This window comes from Odocoileus virginianus, chromosome 7 (genome assembly GCF_023699985.2).
Source record: "Odocoileus virginianus isolate 20LAN1187 ecotype Illinois chromosome 7, Ovbor_1.2, whole genome shotgun sequence".
NCBI lineage: Eukaryota > Metazoa > Chordata > Mammalia > Artiodactyla > Cervidae > Odocoileus > Odocoileus virginianus.
In genome coordinates, this window is record NC_069680.1 from 20,992,303 (window position 1) to 21,013,398 (window position 21,096).

The following is a 21,096-nucleotide window of genomic DNA, read 5'->3' on the forward strand; positions in this document are numbered from 1 at the left end:
TGCAGGAAACCTAGGAGATATTGGTCTGATTCCCTAGAAGACCGAAAGGGCAACCCATTCCAGTATTCTTGTCTGAAAACTCAAGGGAAGAGGAGCCTGGTGGACTACAGTCCCCAGGGTCACAAAGGGTTGGACACAACGAAGCACACAATTTGATTAACAACCATGGTACATTTCTCGAAACGAAGAAGTCATCAGAGCAACGCTATGCCTCAGATCTTATCCAGATTTCTCCACTTATATCTTTTTTTAAATCCCAGGATACCAAATGGCATTTTGTCACTATGACTCTGTACTTAGCTTCACCTATCACAAGTATTTGGTTTTCCCTGGTTTTTCATGACCTTGACACCTGTGAAGAGGGGCAGTCAGGTGTCCTGGAGAAAATCCCCCTCTTGTCTGACACCACAGAGGTGAAGTGTCCTTCTCAGGGCATCATATCGGGGGTAGGATACCACGTGACTCATGGTTACGATGTGAACCATAACCACTTGATTAAGGGGCTGCCCCCAGGTTTCTCTGTGATGAGAAACTTTTTCCATATTCAGAAGCCAGTCACTGAGTCCAGCCCATATCCAGGGGGAATGTAATTAAGCTCCACCTCCCAAAGGCAGATCAGAGTTTCTATAGATGTGTTCAGTTCAGTCGCTCAGTCGTGTCTGACTCTTTGCGACCCCATGAATCACAGCACGCCAGGCCTCCCTATCCATCACCAACTCCCGGAGTTTACTCAAACTCATGCCCATCGAGTCAGTGATGCCATCCAGCCACCTCATCCTCTATCGTCTCCTTCTCCTCCTGCCCCCAGTCGCTCCCAGCATCAGGGTCTTTTCCAATAACTCAACGCTTCGCATGAGGTGGCCAAAGTACCACACTAATAAATATCTGGAGAATGAGACAACTTTTGAGTTTATGCAACTATCCTATTTCTCCTTCAACAACTTCCATGTAGCATTCATCAGTAGATCATGTCTATAGCAATTATTACTGTGGTTTTCTAATGGGACTATTTCCCCATGCATGTGTGCATGCATGCAGCTCAGTAGTGTCCAACTGTTTGTGACTTTAGCCTGCCAGGCTCCTCTATCCACGGAACTTTCCAGGCAAAAAGACTGGAGTAGGCTGGAATTTCCTTCTCCAGGGGATCTTCCTGATCCAGGGACTGAATCCGCAAAGCCTACATTTTCTGTGTTGGCAGGTGAACTCTTAACCACTGCACCACCTGGGAGGCCTCACTCCCCCAATACTGGTTAAAAAAGTGATACATTCTGAAAGGAACAGTGGCATTTCACAATGCTGACAATGCTGGACACCATTCTCTTCTTGAAAACTGTGGTCTGAGCGCCCCCACAAGGCAATCGGACTTAGACTTGATCTTACATAAGAGCATCTTTACAAGTTTATGAGATGTGTGTGTGTGTGTACATCCATGCCCTGTTGTGTCTGAGACTCTTTAGTTGTGTCTGACTCCTTGCGACCCCATGGACTGTAGCCTGCCAGGCTCCTCTGTCCATGGGATTATCGATATTGCAGCAAGAATACTGGAGTGAGTTGCCATTTCCTTCTCCAGAGGATCTTCTGGACCCAGGAATCTAAGCCAAGTCTCCTGTGGCTCCTGCATTGGCAGGCGGACGCTTTACCACTGAACCACCTGAGTAGTCCTATTTTCTGAGATGGAGAAATTTAAATCCCAGAAGAGGTTTGTTGGTTATCTCACAGTAACATTTGAAAAAGTATTGTCAGTATTAAATATATTCTTAATTTTTTTAGCGATAAAAACACAGATGTTTGCAATTTGCCAACCTTTCTTGTGGTGACAAGTGCCTGTCAATAATGCAATCACGAAGGTATTTTAAAAACAAAAAAGACAGACTTCATCCAACCCTTCAAAGTAAAGATGCTATACTGAGTAAGAAAGTTGCTACTTTTTCTAAAGAAATTCATGTTAAGAGCATCTCAAAAATGGCTAGACATGATTACAGCTTCATGAAAATGTGTTGTCCAAAACTGGTCACCAATAAAACCTCTCATAAGAGCACACTCAAACTTGGGAACTAAAATTCAAAAGTGAGTTTCAGTAGCTCTTGAACCCATTTGTTAATAATAAAAATACCACACTCACAATTATTGAGCAAGAACAAATTAGGGACAGTGAGACAGATGGAAATTTATTACAAAGATTTCAACAAATACTTTAAGACTAGTAGATGGAACTGAAAACATTATTGTTTTTCAGAAAGCCAAGTCATCTGGATCCATGTCTTAATGAAGTCCCCCCCCCCCCCACCCAGCTACAATAGCCATAAGAACTCAGCATTAAAATAAACTTACCTTAGAATCACACATTGTTTTTATTGTGAAGTGTTAAAACTAGGAGTTTCAAAAATAATGAAGCATTTTTAATAATATGGCTCTCACTAAACTTTTCAGAAAGAGTAAAGGGTTTTTTTTTAAACCACAATACACACAAAAAGTATTTCAAAACATTTTCACCTCATCGTTTTTCTCATCTATTTTTTGTCTTACGTGTATTAGTATAGAACACAATTTAAAAATATATACGTATGTACAAATGCTGGGTCAGTGCTCGACACAGTGTAGTTGGGTGATTGATTTACACGGGGTTCTGTTTTCAGACCATCACTTACATTCATAGAACAAACGTCTCCCACCTCAAGAAAATATAAATGGTATTGTCTTCTAGTTTTAATAACTTTAACTTGGCTCATTTTTAGTCCATCTGGAATTTCTTTTTGGTGAACTGTATGACTGAATTTTCGCCAGCTGTATCAGCACTTTCCATTGAATAATGTCATGATCAGAACCATTTTAAATACCCACCTTTAACATGTTTAAAAGCATTTGAGTCTCTATTTTAAAGCATCTTCCATTAACTTGTCTTTCGACACCAGTGTAAAAATGTAACTGCCATTGTAAAAAAGTGATTTTTGGTACAAGTTCCTCTTCTTTCCCCCCTTTCAATGAAGATTTAATTTTCATCTGTTCATACTTTCACACAGATTTTTTATTTATACTTAAAATACTTTTTGGTGTTTGGATTAGCTTTGTGCTGAATTTAGATATTAATTCAAGAACTGACATGTTTACGAAGATCAAAATGTTCCTATTCCCAACTGCTCATAAGCCAGTGTTCCTCTCTGTTCTCACTTCCCTTTACCCCACCTTCAAGGAGACCATGGTCTCGAAAAGTGAAAGTCGCTCAGTTGTGTCAGACTCTGAGACCCCATGGACTAACAATCCATGGAATTCTCCAGGCTAGAATACTGGAGTGGGTAGCCTTTCCCTTCTCCAGGGCATCTTTCCAATGCGGGGATCAAACCCAGGTCTCCTGCGTTGCAGGCGGATTCTTTACCAGCTGAGCCACGAGAGAAACCCAAGAATACTGGAGTGGGTAGCCTATCCCTTCTCTAGCACATTTTCCCAACCCAGGAATTGAACCGAGGTCTCCTGCATTTGAGGCAGATTCTTTACCAACTGAGCTATCAGGGAAGCCCCATGGTCTTAAATGTTAGTAATTCTCTTCCTTTACAGTTTTACTACTTATGAATCTCTACACAATGTACTGTTTTTTCTGGTTATGAACTTTGTATAAAGGTAATCAGGCTGACTATACTCTTCTGATTTGCCTCTTTCTAACTCAGTGTGGTTTCTGAGACTTACCCAGGTTGATGCACAAATCTGGGTGCTGCACTTATGACTCCACAGATCCCACTGCACACACACACTGCATCTCTTCATTTCCCTGCAGATGGGCAGCTGGCTCTCTTTTCCTCCTTTTTCCTCCTGTTGTTACTACAAACACTGCTGTTGTGACCATTCCTGGACATGTTTCCTGGGTATTCACATCTGACGTGATTTTCTCTAAGATAAACCCAATATTCAACTTCACTAGCTAATACTGTTTTCCAAAGTGGTAGTACTGACTTACACGCAGAGCAGCAGATAAAGATCCTGTTGTCGCAACCTCTGCAATTTTTAGTATTTTCTGACCCCTCCCCGCCTTTTAAAATTGTAGTTGACTTACAATGTTGCATTAATTTCTGCTGTGCAGCAAAGTGCCTCAGCTATACATATATACATTCTTTTCCACTAGGTTTACCCCAGGACACTGAATTAAGTTCCGGGTGCTACACAGTAGTGCCTTGTTTTTTATCTATCTTATATATAGTAGTTTGCATTTGCTAATCCCAAGCTTCTAATTTATCTCTCCCCCACTTACCAACTTTTTAATTGTTGCCAATACGGGGACTGCTGCTGCTGCTAAGTCGCTTCAGTTGGGTCCGACTCTGTGCGACCCCATAGACGGCAGCCCACCCGTCTCCCCCATCCCTGGGATTCTCCAGGCAAGAACACTGGAGTGGGTTGCCATTTCCTTCTCCAATGCAGTAAAGTGAAAAGTGAAAGTGAAGTGGCTCAGTCACGCCTGACTCGTAGCAACCCCATGGACTGCAGCCTACCAGGCTCCTCCGTCCGTGGGATTTTCCAGGCAAGAGTACTGGAGTGGGTTTCCATTGCCTTCTCCCATTTCAATGTGTTTTCAATGTGGTTTCAATGTGTCTCCTGATTACTGGTAAGGCTTGACATTTTTTCATGCTTATGGGCCATTTCTGGTTCTTCTGTGAAACACCTACTTGTGAATTTTGCCCAATTCTCTCCTGAGTTGTCGCTTTCTTACTGATATACATTCAGGTGCTTTTTAACAATTATGTACATGTCATGATTATCTGTATCTTGTTCCAGTTTGGCTTTGCTTTTTCATTCTGTGGCATGTTTGGTAAACAAAAGTAGTTACTATTAGTGTAACCAAATTATTTCTCTCTTAACTAATGGTTTGCACCTTTTTCCCTTCCCCCTAAAGTCATAAAAAAATTTTACAGTTTTAATTTTAATCCAGTAAATCTTTAATCCACTTTGGACTGACTTTTGTATCTGGTGCAAGGCTGAACTCCAATTCACTTTTTCCCTTGTGAAAAATTACTGAAGCCCCATTTAAGAAATAACCCGTCCTCCTCCTCATTGACCTGCAATGGCTACCTTTAACAAAATTTGGTTCTGGAACATGAGTGGGTCAGTTTCTGAGCTCTTTATTCCTGTCCATTCATCTCCTTATCATCTCTGTGCCAACTCCACAGTGTTTTAAGCACTCACTGTATTTCACAGTAAGGGTCATACTCTGGTAATCCTAGCTCTCCTCACACCTCACCTTCTTTATGAGTATCTTGGATATCTGTGGTCCTTTGTTCTTCCATTTAAATATTAGGATCAGCTGGGATTTTTCTGTTGGAAATACTTTAATCTACTAACATTCGGAGAAAGAGTTGAGACTGAGATGATCTTACCAACCACTGTCTATTTATGTCAACAAAGGTGCTTTTTAAAAATTATCAATTTCTCGTTAAAAGGCTTATATATCTTTTATTAAGATTTTTAGGTACTTTGTGACTTTTCTGTTCCTAGTATAAATTCTATTTCTTAACAATATTTAAAAAATTTACAGACATTACTGCTTGTGGTTGCTGCGTGAAAATGTAATTGACATTTGCATATTGATTGTGTTCCAGCAACCCTGATAAACTCACAAGGCTACTAATCTGCTTTGTAGATATTTTGGATTTTCACAGACAATCTGATCACACGTTAATCTGTTGATGGACGGGTCACATTAATTGACTTCCCAACATTAACCAATTTGCATTCCTGAGATAAATCCAATTTGGTCATCTCTGATCAGCATCTCTGATCAGCATCATCACACACCCACACTCACACTGGTGTGGGGTCAGGATGGCCACTCATGCTGCAGGCTAATGAATGTGGTAGAATACAGAGTGTCATTATCATTTGGGGAGCGTCATGAACATCCTATAAGCAAAACCATACACTCTGTATTAAAGCAAAGTTCCAGTAAACCAGGTGTCAACATAACAAGGCCAAGGGCACCTGTACAAGATTTATTTCACTAACCACAATGTTTCAGAGTGATGGTATACACCCTAATACAGGAGTGACTCAAAATCCATCAAGAGTCAAAGGTCAGAGCCGAAGTCAGTGGCTCTGAATCCCCAGTCAATAAGAGTTTCATCCACCATTTTGTTCTTCTTGGATTCATAAAAGAGCTGATGTACAGAACATCCTGTTCTAAGCTCCACCATGCTTTCTGACAAACAAGAACCACCAGGAACTAGACTTCATCGCTTCATCCTTGCTCTGGCTATGCTGGTGGGTGGCAGAAGCCTTTTGTCTGCATCTGGCCTCCCATTCACTCTCAAGCATTCCTGTCTCCAGTCATAACTCCCCACATCACATCTGAACAACTTCTCCTGAACTGCATGGCTGTAGTATTGACAAACAGGGCTAATGAGAGCAATTAACTTGCCAACTGTTGAACAAGACATACCCTTTGAAGAGAACAGCCACAGTCTTATTGCATTTAGTACACAGTCACAACATTGAAATGACATTTGAGAATCAATACAAAATATTTATTTTTTTCAAACCACAGAATTCACCTCAGAGCCACACTATCAATTTCCCAGAATTATAAGCCAGTAACACATTGCATTTCTAAACAATGCAATCCAACCAGAAATGAAGATAATTTCCAATCAGCAGGGGTACAATATACCCTACGGTCCTCTGATTAGCATTTTCTTTAATTCTCCCACAGCCACTCCACCAACATAAGCAGAAATAGTATAGGTACGTGTGCCACTTGGCTCTGGAAAGAGATTCAAAATGAGGTCTTGGCCAGTGGACATGGGAAAGTGTCAATGACTTAGTTAATGAACAGTGGGAACAGAAGAGGAATCATTTCCCTTGAAAAGAACAAAGGTCCTTTCACAGATCCTGGTGGCCAGAAACTGGGGCACATTTCAACTCGGTAAGGAAAATAACAGGAAAGCCATTTCTCCATGAATACCTATGACCTCTGTTTTACCTTCTGATAAACATAAATTTCACCTTATGCAATCTTAGTGAAAAGAGTAATCACAACTAAAAAGGTCCTTATAAATCTCTTCTAGGTGTATGTCAAGGGATTCATATTCTGATCTTAAATTTAAAGTCCCATTAAGAGGTCTAAAGTGGATTAAAGTCAACGTAATACTCTGAAGCTCAATAAGATATCATAAAAAAAAAAAATCCAAACAATGATTGGATAACTAATGCAGGGGATCTGTTTTGTTTTTTAATAACTCAGATTAGTGTATATTCATAGAACAATGTTATCTAATACTAGCTGCTTACTGGACAATTGAATTTTAGCTCAAGGATAATGCCTCATGTAATAATCATGGAAATAATAAACTGCAATAAAAAAGAAAAAACACAGAGAAGAAAAGAGAGCCAGTTTCAATGAGAAGACAAGATCTGAAGGGTGACCCTGGGAGATTAAATAGCTTCTTTAAATACTATGACACAAGTGCTCCTGCTCACTTAGCTCCGGAAACCAATTGTGTTTGCAGGATCACCATTACCTTTGCTTGTACATGTGCACAGACCATCACTCTAAAGTTATCCTTTTGTGCTGAAGAACTTTCAAATCCCTTGTTTGGTCGGTACAGAATTTTACAGCGAGGTGATGCGTGTGCAAACTCTTCCTGAGGAATTCTTTGTGTGTGCAAATTTGCAACCTGACAGAAAGCGTGGCATGCAGCAAGAGGAGTGACGGCGTCCGGGGCTGTAGCACTGGGGATGTATGTGCATGCAGCGGTATCGCCACAGCCCACTCTTCTGCAAGCTCACTTACTCACACGTTGACTTTCATCCCGCACCTCGAAGGAAGGGAGGGGAACTGCCTCCAACTTGTAAAAGGGACAGGGGATAAAGTCACTTTTCCACAAAATTTAATAATGCACCGCTCATGTGCCCGGGTATTTGTCTCTTTTCACTAAGTCCTATCTAAGAATAGTAGATGAAGAGTCACACCACCAGGTTTTGCTCTCTGCCCCACAGAAAAACAGCAGTCAGGTCGGGGTGCAGCTGTGATGAGGATATAAGACAACACACACTGAAGCTTAATGCCAACTTTAAAATAAGTACCATCTCTCCAAACAACGACCACCTATTGATGTGAAGTGTCACCATCCCAGAGTGAGTGAACTGGCTTTCTCTGGAGGGTCCAGCTTCAGGCTGCATGTCTACACTAGTCCCTTTGGCAAACCAACTGCATGTGTTGACTCATGAGATAATCAACCTGCTTTACAATTTTCTGCCTTTGATGATTTGGGCCCCATAAAAAGCCAGTGTTTAACTATGGTGTGTAAACTACATACTGTACTGGCAGGAAGAATACAAGTGAACACATGAAGGAAATACTTTTAGGCAGACAGTGCTTAGTCAATACAAAATGGAGGCATTTCTTACTTCTTCGTTGCAGACTAAGAATTTTGTTAAGAATCCCAATTAAATAAGTACGGTCAATACTGACTTAAAGAAAGAAGTTCTTCACACTGCAGTGCACCTCAAAAGGCCAAGATGAGCAGGAACCAGGCTGGATGCACTGGCAGAAGGTGTTCCGCCAGTGCCTTCCAATCACAGCTTTGCACCATGAAGCCCTCACCACAGCGAGCTGCAGCCACCGGGCAAAAACTTAGAGACTAAATTCTGCAAACTTTACTCTGTCCACTTTGTTAACACACACAAAATAAAAAGAAGACAATACAAACTATTCCCCCATTAACTAAACAATGCAAAAAGCATCCAAAGATTTTAATGCCAATTCACATCCTAATGTGATGCTTTTATAGGGAAGGTTCCATTGTTGGCCAAAGAATACTTCCTTCCCAGAAAAACCATTTGGGTACATTACTAGGATAATGAAGCATTCATCCACATTTAACAAAACATTCCAATTTCATTCCTTTTCAGAAATATTATTATTAAAACTACTTGAGAGAATTTGGTTGCAGGTGTTATATTTATAAGCCTGCAGCAAGCAGTCCATTGAGTAAAGTAAAATCTGAACTTCATGATAAAAGAGAATTCTTCCTTGACATTGGAATGTTATGATGTGGCAAATCAAACCGTCCAGGGCACAATGAGAGCCTGTCAATAGTCTTAGCAGTTTCAGTGTTTATCAACACAATTCAAGATGCTCACGGCATTAAAGGAGCACACGTCAAAGTCCTCCTCAAAATCTACCAACTCTGGTTGATAAATACTTAAAAAAATAAATCTGACAACGTTTAACTTTTGCTTCTCTGAATACGAATTTTACAAATAAAGGATTTCTATTCGGTGACTTGACTTGCTCCTAACACTACACTTCGAACTCACCCCGAGCCTGCTCCCCGCAAAAGGACCAAGTGAACTGGCAGAGGCAATTCTATGAACAACCTGCAAATCACAAGTGTGATAGTCAGTATCCCTGATATGTCTTCTTTTTTTGCCCCTAGTTCTCTGAAGAGATAAATTAGTCTGACATAGCCAACAAAGCCAAAGAGAGTCAAGCATATGCTCAATTTAGATTTAAGCAAAACTGAGAAAAAAAACATTTTCCCCTTGTCGCATCTATTTTCCTTTGCCTTTCAAAATCAATACGGTAAGCTTCAGTCTTTTATAAGGAACTAAACAACACTGTGAGTGTATGGAAACAGAAAATATAGCTTGGCCAGAGCTGCTACTTCTCTATGACACTCAAATATGATGTTTTAAAAGATACAGACCACAGACTTTTTTTTTAAGTACTTATCTCACCCATTTAGAATGAGACTGATCAGGAATCCCGCACTACTGATTATGTTTGGATTTAATAACCGTATCTGCTTCCTAGAGCATCACAGGAACCAGCTTGGACAACTGGGTAATTTTCAACAGTATTAAAAAGGGAGCTTTAGTGCTAAAGTACTGCCCAACGCTAAACTAGCGTAATGCCAACACTACAGCAGCTGGGGAGAGCCTGTTAAATGACAGAGGAATGGAAATGTTCTACAAGAGTTGGTCCCCAACATTTAACAAGAAAACACCACTGCGAGGCAGGGGGAAATCTGACCCGTGTGCAACATGTTTCTCTTTCCCCACTGATTTCAGAGTCCTGCTATGAAGTCATACCCGACATCTTGGTGGGTCAGACTGTAATACCATCAGCTTTTTCAGGAAGCATTTGTGTTTGACAACATGGTCACAGAGCTGCAAAGTGCACAAAGCTCAAGGCACAGCGTAGAAGAGTTGTGAACTGACGGGGGTGGGGGTGGGGGTGGGGAGAAGTTATATTGAAAGCAGAGTTAGCATTTTCCTGTAACAAGACTTTCTAATGCTAAACAAAGACCAACTCTTTTTTTTTAAGGGGGTCATTTTGGTTATGGGCGAAAAATACTGTATTTTGTAATGATCTGTTTGATTTTAAAGCAAAGACATCTTGATGTGTGAAACCAATATGCCAAAGTGCCAAGTCCACAAATGAACAAAACAAGTGCTTTAAAAAAGAAAAGATTCTTCTGCTCTTATATCTTTTGGAGGAAGCTGCTGATTTTGGCTGCCGGATCTCACTTAGCAATGGTCACTCTTCACGTGTGTTCCTCACAGAATCTGTAGATAAACTTGTTAGAAGATTGTCCCATTCCATTTCAAAATCATCCCCAGGTCTAGCAGCAACTGTTTCATTTAGTTTTGTTTTTTTTAAATTACAAACCAAAGTAAGAAGTCCAGCATCCTCTTCCAAGAAGAGCTTGGCGACACGGCTCCGGAGTGTCTGTGGGACCCCGCTGCGCTCTGAACACAGTCTCTGCAGCTCCAGTGTCCTCTTCTCAGGAAGTAAAGTACATTCAATACATTCACTATCTGTACCCTCTAGAACTTGCACAGGCTGATGAGCTGTCTGGGAAAAAAAAAAAAAAAAACATTGGAAAAGGGAGAAGTATCAACAACACCCAGCATCTGATAAAGGTAGAAATCTGCTTATGTGACACCTATTTCTCACCCCTCTCCCCAAAGTAGATCAGGAAAAAACCTCAAAACCACGTGGCTATGAATGACAAGAAAGGGGACCATATCACCCAGAACTGAGTCTGGACACTTATCTCATTCTAGTGGAGATGAAAGAACTGGCAGCCTCTCGACAACTGCCTGAGAACTACCACCAGCAACAGGGCTTCAGAGCTGCCATGGCCTGCCCAACAGTCTGAACTTGACCATACACAGTGCCCTTGGAGACCACCATCAGGAACTCTGCAGAGATCATTATAGCCAGGGGCTGCTTTACATCACAAAACCATCAAAGATGGTAAGGAGCATCATTACTTACTATAAGTCAACTCATCCCCAGCTCTCTTCCGGGACTGGTCACCTCTGGGGATAAGAAAAGAAGAAGTCAACAGAACTGACTGACATCTTCACACACCAAAGCAGAGGAGAAATGAATTAGCATCACTGATGATGGAAGTTGAGTAGGTTTTTCAATTTTAACATCCTATCTTAAAATTGACATTAAACTTGTAAACAGCAGTTGAGTCATTTATAACCTGAATATTCTTAGCTAAAAGGTGCTACCTTTTAAATATAGAAAGCTATTAAATGAAGTAAGGATTATCTATAAAGATAGGTCCTAGAAACTGGTTCAGATTAAACTGTCTTTGAAGACAAATCTAGGCTCTATTAACAACATCCCTGGTGAACTGCATATAACAGGGCAAATTTCAACTATGAAATAGAATAAATTAAAATCTTCCCTTAAGAGTCCTATTATGGGATTGATAACTGCTTAAAGCTTTTGGAAAATCTCAGAAATCTTAATGAATACCCTTCTAGCAGATAGAACATGAACCTTTACATACAGTAAACAGTTCACCTTAAATACCTACAGAAATACCCAAAGACCTACAGAAGTTCAAGTTCCACTTAAGAGATAGGAAAATAAGAGTTCTTCGCTATTTGTAAATCCTACTTTTGTCTCTGCAGTTTCTTAGACAATAACCCAGACAAATGACTAAAATGCCTAAATAATGAGTAATAATAACCAGTCCACTAGCTTTTTCTTCCTCAATCTCAGCAGCATTTACTCAGTTGACCTCCTCCTTCCTGAAACACTCCATGTGCTGCCCAATACTCTGTCCTTGGCCACTTTCTCTTCTTCTCCATGTATGTTCTCCTTAGTCTAGGAGAATGGTCATACCAGTCCTGTGACTTGAAATATGACCCTTATGCCAATGGCTCCCAGAATCCTATCTCCAGCTCTGATTCCCTCCTGATACTTCGGTCCTGTGAGGCCCAGTGGTCTCATCACCACTGTCACCTGGATGACTTCCATGTTCTGCAAATTTACCACTGCCAGAACGCATTCCACCCCCAGGCCTTCCTCAATAAACTGCACCACCATCCGCCCAATTACTCAGGCCCCAAATCCTAGCTCATCCTTGATTCCTCTCTTTGCCTCACTCTGGGGCATTCTGTCTCAACACATAACCCAAAATCAACCACTGCTCGACCCCACGGCTACAATGCCAACCCCAACCCACTTTCACCTGTCCCCTACACCACTGCAAGATCTTAGTATTAGTCCAGGCAAGAGCCAGAGCTATCTTATGTTAAAAGCATATATAAGATGACTTCATGTCTCTGAATAAAAGCCCTTCGGTGGCCTTCTATGACAGTTTAAAAAAAAACAACAACTCTAATTCAAATTTATTTTCCCAGCCCTGTGACTTATGGCTCGTATCTACCTCTCCACACCCATTTCCTCTCTCTGTTCACTACACTTCAGCCACTCTGGCTTTCTTTCTGTCCCTTGGACATGTTAGCACTTCTGCACTTCTCTCTATACTTGCAACACTCTTCTCCCAAGTTAGCCACATGGCTATCTCCTTACTGTTCAGCTGGAATTTTCCTCTTCAAGGGCATTACATCACCAAGGGAGGGGAACAGCCCCTCATGCATGCCCTGGTCAGGTACTCTATCCTACACTCCATCTCTTTTTCTGTGTAGCACTCATTATTATTAGAAATAATTTGTTTACATGTTTGCTACTTATCTCCCAACAGAGTATAAACTCCATAAAAATAGGAACTCTGCCTGTCTTGTTCACCCAGTATCTAGAAGCAGTATCTAGGTGCAGAGTAGAAAAACGAAGTATCTGCTGAATTAACAAATTAGTGCATAAGTAATAAATAGCCTTCACAGATGGATTAAAATGCTAGCCTAAGTAATTATTTCATGTTTTTGTGTAATCTTCCAGATTACCAAACTTTCCCACTTTCTCTGGTTACCATCAAGACCAGAACAGAAACCTCTTGCTAAGCTGGATGAGGAGTCTTAAGGACCAGAAGAAAGAGAACACACCAAACGGTCTCTGAAGGATTTTTCTCTTGACTGAACATTGAGGGAAAAACCTAGCATGAACTAGGTTTAGACAGCCTAACAAATTCTAAACAGATCCACCCTAATGCTGCTTTTGAACACCTCTACTGTTAATATACTATTTGGCCAAAGCCAGCTGAGAATATTACAGTACTGTTATCACAGCTTTGTTGCTATTCAGTCACTAAGTCGTGTCCGACTCTTTGCGACCCCATGGACTGCAGCACACCAGGTCTCCCTGTCCTTCAGTCTTTCCCCAAGTTTGTTCAAATTCATGTGCACTGAACTGGGGATGCTCTATTACCATCTCATCCTCTGTTGCCCCCTTTCTCCTTCTGCCTTCAATCTTCCCCAGTATCAGGGTATTTTCCAAAGAGTCAGCTCTTTGCATCAGGTGGCCGAAGTATTGGGCTTTCAGCATCAATCCTTCCAATGAGTATTCAGGACTGATTTCCTTTAAGATTGACTGGTTGGATCTCCTTGCTGTCCAAGGGGCTCTCAAGAGTCTTCTCCAGCACCACAATTTCAAAAGCTCAACCTTCTTTAAGGTTCAACTCTCACACCCACATGTGACTACTGCAAAAACCATAGGTTTAACTGTACAGATCTCTGTTGGCAAAGTGAGGTCTCTGCTTTTTATTATGCTGTTCAGGTTTGTCACAGCTTTCTTTCCAAGGAGTAAGCATCTTTTAATTTCACGGCTGCAGTCACCATGATTTAGGAGCCCAAGAAAATAAAATCTGTCCCTGTTTTCACTTTTCTCCCTTCTATTTGCCATGAAGTGATGGGACTGAATGCCATGATCTTAGTTTTTGAAGACTGAGCTTTAAACCAGCTTTTTCACTCTCCCCTTTCACTTTCATCAAGAGGTTTTTTAGTTCTTCACTTTTTGCCATTAGAGTGGTATCACCGGCATATTTTAGGTTATTGATATTTCTTCCACCAATTGTGATTACAGCTTGTGATTCATCCAGCCCGGCATTTCACATGATGTACTCTGCATAAGCAGAGTGATAATATATAACCTAGACGTACTCCTTTGCCAATTTTGAACCCGTCCGTCGTTCCATGTCTGGTTCTAACTGTTGCTTCTTGACCTGCACACTGATTTCTCAGGAAACAAGTAAGGTGGTCTGGTATTCCCATCTTTTAAAGAATTTTCCAGTTTGTTGTGATCCACACAATCAAAGGATTTAGTGTAGTGAGTGAAGCAGAAGTAGATGTTTTCCTGGAATTCCCTTGCTTTTTCTGTGCTGTGCTTAGTCGCGCAGTCATGTCTGACTCTTTGCGACCCCATGGACTATAGCTTGCCAGGCTCCTTCTGTCCATGGGGATTCTCCAAGCAAGAATACTGTGGAGTGGGTTGCCATGCCCTCCTCCAGGAGATGTTCCCAACCCAGAGATTGGACCCAGGTCTCCTGCATTGCAGGAGGATTCTTCACCAGCTGAACTACCAGGCAAGCCCTTTGCTTTCTCTACGATCAACAAATGTTGGCAATTTGATCTCTGGTTCCTCTGCCCCTTGTAAACCCAGCTTGTACACCTGGAAGTTCTCAGTTCATGTACTGCTGAAGCCTAGCTTGAAGGATTTTGAGTGTCACTTTGCTAGCATGTGAAATGAATGCAATTGTATGGTAGTGTGAACATTCTTTAGCATTGCCCTTCTTTGGGACTGGAATGAAATCAGATCATGAGCTCCTTACTACAAAATTCAGGCTTAAATTGAAGAAAATAGGGAAAAATCACTAGGCCATTCAAGTATGACCTAAATCTAATCCCTTACAATAATAGTGGAGGTGACAAGGGATTAGCGTTGGTAGACAGAGTGCCTGAAGAACTATGAACAGAGGCATGTAACATCATCACAGCAGCATTCACCAAATACTCTGAAACAAGTAAATTAATGCTGATCAAAAAGGAAGACACAGGATAGATCTTGAATCTGGAACTTAGACTTCTATAAACAAACTTCATTCCCAACCCCACCACCAAAATTTTTTTTAAAAATGAAACACGTTTTAAAGTAACAGGAGAAAAATACGCATATGAAAACAACAGTAGGCACACAGAATGTCAGTGTGATGTACATGAGGTTGTTAAACCACTCTCTGATAACACTCTTAAGTCAGCTGCCCTCAACACCAGACCCAGGCTACTACTGAAAAAGCCCTGATCCTTGGGTGACCGTCTCAGCTAAAAGAACAACAGTACCCCTAACAAGGTTCTACTTTGTTCTAGAAATCCAGGACAGTCACTCAGCAAAAATGGTTTACTTGCCTTTAAAAGCTATTTGGCACACGCTTTGAAAAGGCCCATAGATGGATTTGAATGAGGATGCTCGACCTTGAGGGCCTGCATGTTAGAAGTTCCCTAGTGAGCTTATCTTCCATAATGTAATCTTTGACAACAGCAGACAACAGCCTGCCCTTCCCCCCAATAAGCAATTCAACTATGCAGGTAACATTTAAAAAAAAAAAAAAAACTACTGCTTTTAGCTGGTATGTTTCTTCTGGCTTTGAAATAAGTCCACACTGTATTTCTATGCACCTAAAGATGTCTCACATAAACTCCAACTCAAATAAGAATCTGTCCATTAACTACAAAGACGATATATTTGACAATGTTCACTTATTTTAAAACATTTCAAAGACTGTGCCACCCACATTAAAGCAATGCACTGTCATACCCTACATCATGTAAATGCAATACAGCCTCAAATGAAAAAATAGCTTGCAAAGCTGAACAGGAATCATGTATGGCTAGACACAAACCATAAAAAGATTGCTCACATGAAGGCAGCCAGTAACAGGATTTTTGTTAGACAGCTTATATGGTATTTTTTGCATCAGTGGACACCATTTCTTTAAAACAATTCTAGCCAAAAATGATCAAAGGCAGCATCAAGTTTGGAAGGAGCAGAGTATGGAAGGTCCAGACACAAGTGCTAGAAGCGCAGGTGATTGTCGTCAGCTGCTAAGTACATGGTGTGTGCACACCCTTTCTGACTGGTCTTAGCCAGCCCAACAGTTCAGAATGTCCGCTGAAATCAGGGCCTACTCTGTGCAAATCACCCAACAGAGTAAGTCATGAGGCAGCCTTTATGAAGCTTGCTCTGCGTTCAATTGTTCTTTCGATGAATTTGTAGGGGAGAAAGTGGTCTCCCCGTCCTATTCCTCCACCATCTTGGCTCCTCCCCTTGAGGCAGACTTTAATCTTCAGAATAAATGTAGAGTAGTTTGTTAACGGAAAATAGCTCAACTCAGTTTGTAAAATAAAACATTTTTAATTTTATCATCTTTTGGAATACTAGCTTTTAAATTTCATATGAATGAACACACCTGACCATCCTGACCTTATTAGAACAGTGCCAGGCTAGTCCTTCACGTTCAAAGGCAATGTTACCTGAGCTTATTTATGGAGTCAGTGCCTCAACTCACCCCAAGCAGATTTTACATAAGAGCGACAACACACCAAACAGTCCTGCGCCCTGTTCTCTCATTCCAGGTCCCATGTTTTACATAAGAGCGACGAGACACCAAACAGCCTTACACCCTGTTCTCCTACTCCAGCTCCAAAATCAGGATTAGGAAAATGTCTCTGGGTGTGTTCCACACTCTTCTGTAAGGTGAATTCAGGTGTTCAAAGAAATCTACAAGAGCTATTTCCTACACTGCTTCACAGAAATAAAAGCCTTCAGAGGGCTGTTTGTTAAAAGCATTGATAAGCTCATCTCTAAAATTAAAAGCAAACACTCAAATATAACATGGAGAAAAAGCATAAAATAATTCAAAATTATGGTGAGCCTAGGAAAAAACATAAGAGGTATACTCAGTTTATTCTGCATTTATTTTTAAAACATTTCAAGAAAAAACTTTTAACTATAATTCAGAATGCATAAGCCATAATGAAAAAACTTGATAAAGTTACGTAAAATAAAAAAAACTTCCACATGACTTCAAATAAAACAAACACACCAAAAAACCGACCATAAGCAAAGTCAAAAGAAAATGAGAAAAAAACTGTCATTCTGGGCAAACAATCTCTTCACTATAGAAAGAGCTCCTAGAAACCAAGAAAAAAAGACTAACAATCAAAAAGAAAAATGAGCAAAAAAGCAGAAACCATTTACAGGAAAAGAAATACAAACACAGGAAAGTATGCTCAGCCTCACTCATAATAAGAGAAACACAAATGAAACTAACTCTGAGTAATTATTTTTCACCTGCCAGATTGGCAGTGTAAACAACATACTCCATAGGCAAGGACGTGAAGAACAGGCACTTCACTTGGTGAATGCACAAACTGGCATAGTCCCCTATGGAGGGCTATATGCAATATTAATCAAAATTACCACTGCATTTACTCTTGACTCAGCAACCTAACTTAAGTGAATTTACTCTCCAAACATACTGACAACCAGTATAAAAATTATGCATGCAGCATTCTCTGTAACAGCAAAAAGACTGGAAATGATTCAATTTGCCATCTATAGGGGACTGGTTAAGTTATAGTACATTTACACAACAGAATGTGTAAGAAAGGAATAAAACTAAGAATATATATTGTGCTTGCTTCTATCTCTATATGATATGAACGCTGGAGGGGCTCATAAGAAACTAATAAAAAATGGTTACCTAATGGCTGAGAACAGACAGGGAGACAGGCGGGAGTAAAACTTCTCAGTGTATGCTTTTTAATCTTTATTAAAAAAAAAAAACAAACCGGTATCAGCTCTTCAAAACTGAGTAAGTAAAATTATTATAGCATTAAATGGCCTCATTCTGTGTATGAAAATAGTACCACTGTTAGAAATACTACAGTTGATGTCAGAAGACACCCAATCACTGGACATCAGGGAGAAAAGTCAGTTGTTGGCATGCAGACTCTCCCACGGCCTTTTGTTCCTCTCACTTGCCACAGAGAAGGCGGGCTCGTGGGCCTGTCTACATAGCTTCCTCTGACAGCTGACCGAGCCCTTCCAGTGTCAGCTGCCCACGAGGTGGACAATGACTGGTGGGTTACTCAGTGGCTCCTCTACCACATGAATGCAGATGCCACCAGGACACAAAGGGAATAGATGCCAACAAAGAACAAAGGATCTGCTTTCTTTTCTAACCGGTGCTGAAATGAGAAACTGACAAACAGTGATCTTGATCAAGGCTGGTGTTCTGAGGCTGAATGTGGCCTCAGAACCTGCGAAAGAGCGTGGCCATCCCCTGCCCAAGCCAGAGAAGTGAGTCAATACCCAACCACTCTTTTTTTTTTTTTCCCCATTTATTTTTATTAGTTGGAGGCTAATTACTTTACAACATTGCAGTGGTTTTTGTCATACATTGAAATGGATTAGCCATGGATTTACATGTACTCCCCGGTCCCCCCTCCCACCTCCCTCTCCGCCCCATCCCTCTGGGTCTTCCGAGTGCACCAGGCCCGAGCACTTGTCTCATGCATCCAGCCTGGGCTGGTGATCTGTTTCACCCTAGATAATATACATGTTTCGATGCTGTTCTCTTGAAACATCCCACCCTCACCTTCTCCCACAGAGTCCACAAGTCTGTTCTATACATCTGAGTCTCTTTTTCTGTTTTGCATATAGGGTTATCGTTACCATCTTTCTAAATTCCATATATATGTGTTAGTATACTGTAGTGGTCTTTATCTTTCTGGCTTACTTCGCTCTGTATAATGGGCTCCAGTTTCATCCATCTCATTAGAACTGATTCAAATGAATTCTTTTTAATGGCTGAGTAATATTCCATGGTGTATATGTACCACAGCTTCCTCATCCATTTGTCTGCTGATGGGCATCTAGGTTGCTTCCATGTCCTGGCTATTATAAACAGTGCTGCGATGAACATTGGGGTGCACGTGTCTCTTTCAGATCTGGTTTCCTCAGTGTGTATGCCCAGAAGTGGGATTGCTGGGTCAAATGGCAGTTCTATTTCCAGCTTTTTAAGAAATCTCCACACTGTTTTCCATAGCAGCTGTACTAATTTGCATTCCCACCAACAGTGTAAGAGGGTTCCCTTTTCTCCACACCCACTCCAGCATTTATTGCTTGTAGACTTTTGGATAGCAGCCATCCTGACTGGCATGTAATGGTATCTCATTGTGGTTTTGATTTGCATTTCTCTGATAATGAGTGATGTTGAGCATCTTTTCATGTGTTTTTTTGCCATCTGTATGTCTTCCTTGGAGAAATGTCTGTTTAGTTCTTCCAACCACTCTTTGTGTCACAACTACGCCTCAGGGAGGAACCGAGGTGTCTTTCTTTCCATAACTTTCTCCCTTTAATATGAGGGATTCAAATAAGAGAAGACATGCAACCGTGCTAAGGAGAGGGCAAGAACTATGAAAATTATAAAGTTCCACTATACCCTCCAACGATCTGATTACAGAACAGGGTGCTTTCCCGTGAAGAATCAAAATTTTTCCGTAAGTTTATTTGAAAATACACACTTTGAAAGATTTTCTGGGGTAAAGCCAGGATACTGAATTGCAAGTTTCAGAAAAATTAGCAAAGTGTTTACATCAAAATCAAGGGAGGTGAATTTTGTGGACACATATAAGTGAAGAAATGACTGCAATTTAGGGGAAAAAATGGAAATATGAAAAACACAATCTAAACCCTCCTTACCAGTTTAGTCATAAAACTAATCCTTTGCTAGTTTAGTCATAAATGTACCTTATAACTGATCATAAAATTTTGACAAGGTTTCTCCAAATATTCAAAACTAGTATAAGAGGATCAAAGCTGGAAGAGCTCTTCGGAGGCTGCCCAGACTAACTGCCCACCCAATGAGAAATCCCTTCTTCAAAACCTACTTAAGAGCAATTCCCATAAAGTCAAAACCCAGCTTCAACACTTTCACAGACAAGGAGCTCACCACCTCTCCCCTCAGCACCGGCCCTATCAGCAGGCAGATATCTCCCCTTCTAAGAACCTGGCGTCCCCCCCTCACCGCCCCCCACCAAGCCAAACTGGCCTAAGGAAATGGACACATTTTATCATGAAAGGAGAGGAAAACTTGCCTCATGAAACCATTCTGTATAAGTTCTCTTTGAAGCTTCTGGTCTTGAGCAGCATATTCAGACAGTTCAGACTCCACCGCACGAGGGAGAATGTTTGGAATAAATTTAGAAAACAGAGTCGGCGCCATCTGAACCCACTCTGTGAGGGAAGGAAAAGATTCATTAAGGAAATCACATAATTTAAATAGAAAAGGAAAAGTTTTCTTACCAAAGAACAAGATTATAAATTAAACCAAACTTAAAGTGGGAAAAAAATTAGTGCAACCCCTTCTGATAAAGAGGTTAAGTTTCTTTGCTAAATGGAATTTACAGGAAGAGGATATTTTACATTTTACTGATTTAACCAAATTTAACAAAAAAATCCATAGAGAATTTTTGAATGAACCTTCTCAAAAATTCTCAATGTGGAAGAAAACGCAAGGGAAATAAGCAAAGAATTCTGAGCAGGAGGGACTTAAAAGGAAAAGATTTTATGGAAATACTTAGCCCTGTGGAACATTAATTTAAAAAATACACTGGCCTAAGAACAGAACAGTACATGAAGTAATAAGCAAGACATATTTTAAAAGTACCAAAAAATGGGGAGGGAGGTGGGAGAGATGTTACCCATCATTTAAAATATAAACCAACTTTGTCTCACATTAAATTATAGCAAATTAAACATATGTAACAGTGAAAGAAAGAGAATTAACTGGTAATCAAACTATTAAGGAAAAGATAAAAGATCAAGAGAATAATCTATAGAAAAAAATC

At 40.6% G+C, this 21,096-nt stretch overlaps 1 protein-coding gene across 1 annotated transcript in view; it reads right to left on the minus strand.

Moving 5' to 3' along the window:
- Positions 1–6,481: 6,481 nt before the first annotated feature.
- The window catches only part of CACUL1 (CDK2 associated cullin domain 1), a 69,437-nt gene continuing 54,822 nt past the window's right edge, over positions 6,482–21,096 (minus strand). Inside the window, exons 7-9 of the mRNA XM_020895685.2 lie at positions 20,344–20,482; positions 11,264–11,307; positions 6,482–10,837 (exon numbers count right to left, since the gene is read on the minus strand). Coding sequence (XP_020751344.1) covers positions 10,797–10,837; positions 11,264–11,307; positions 20,344–20,482 — 224 coding nt within the window. The 3' untranslated portion in view covers positions 6,482–10,796. The remainder of the gene's footprint in view (positions 10,838–11,263; positions 11,308–20,343; positions 20,483–21,096) is intronic.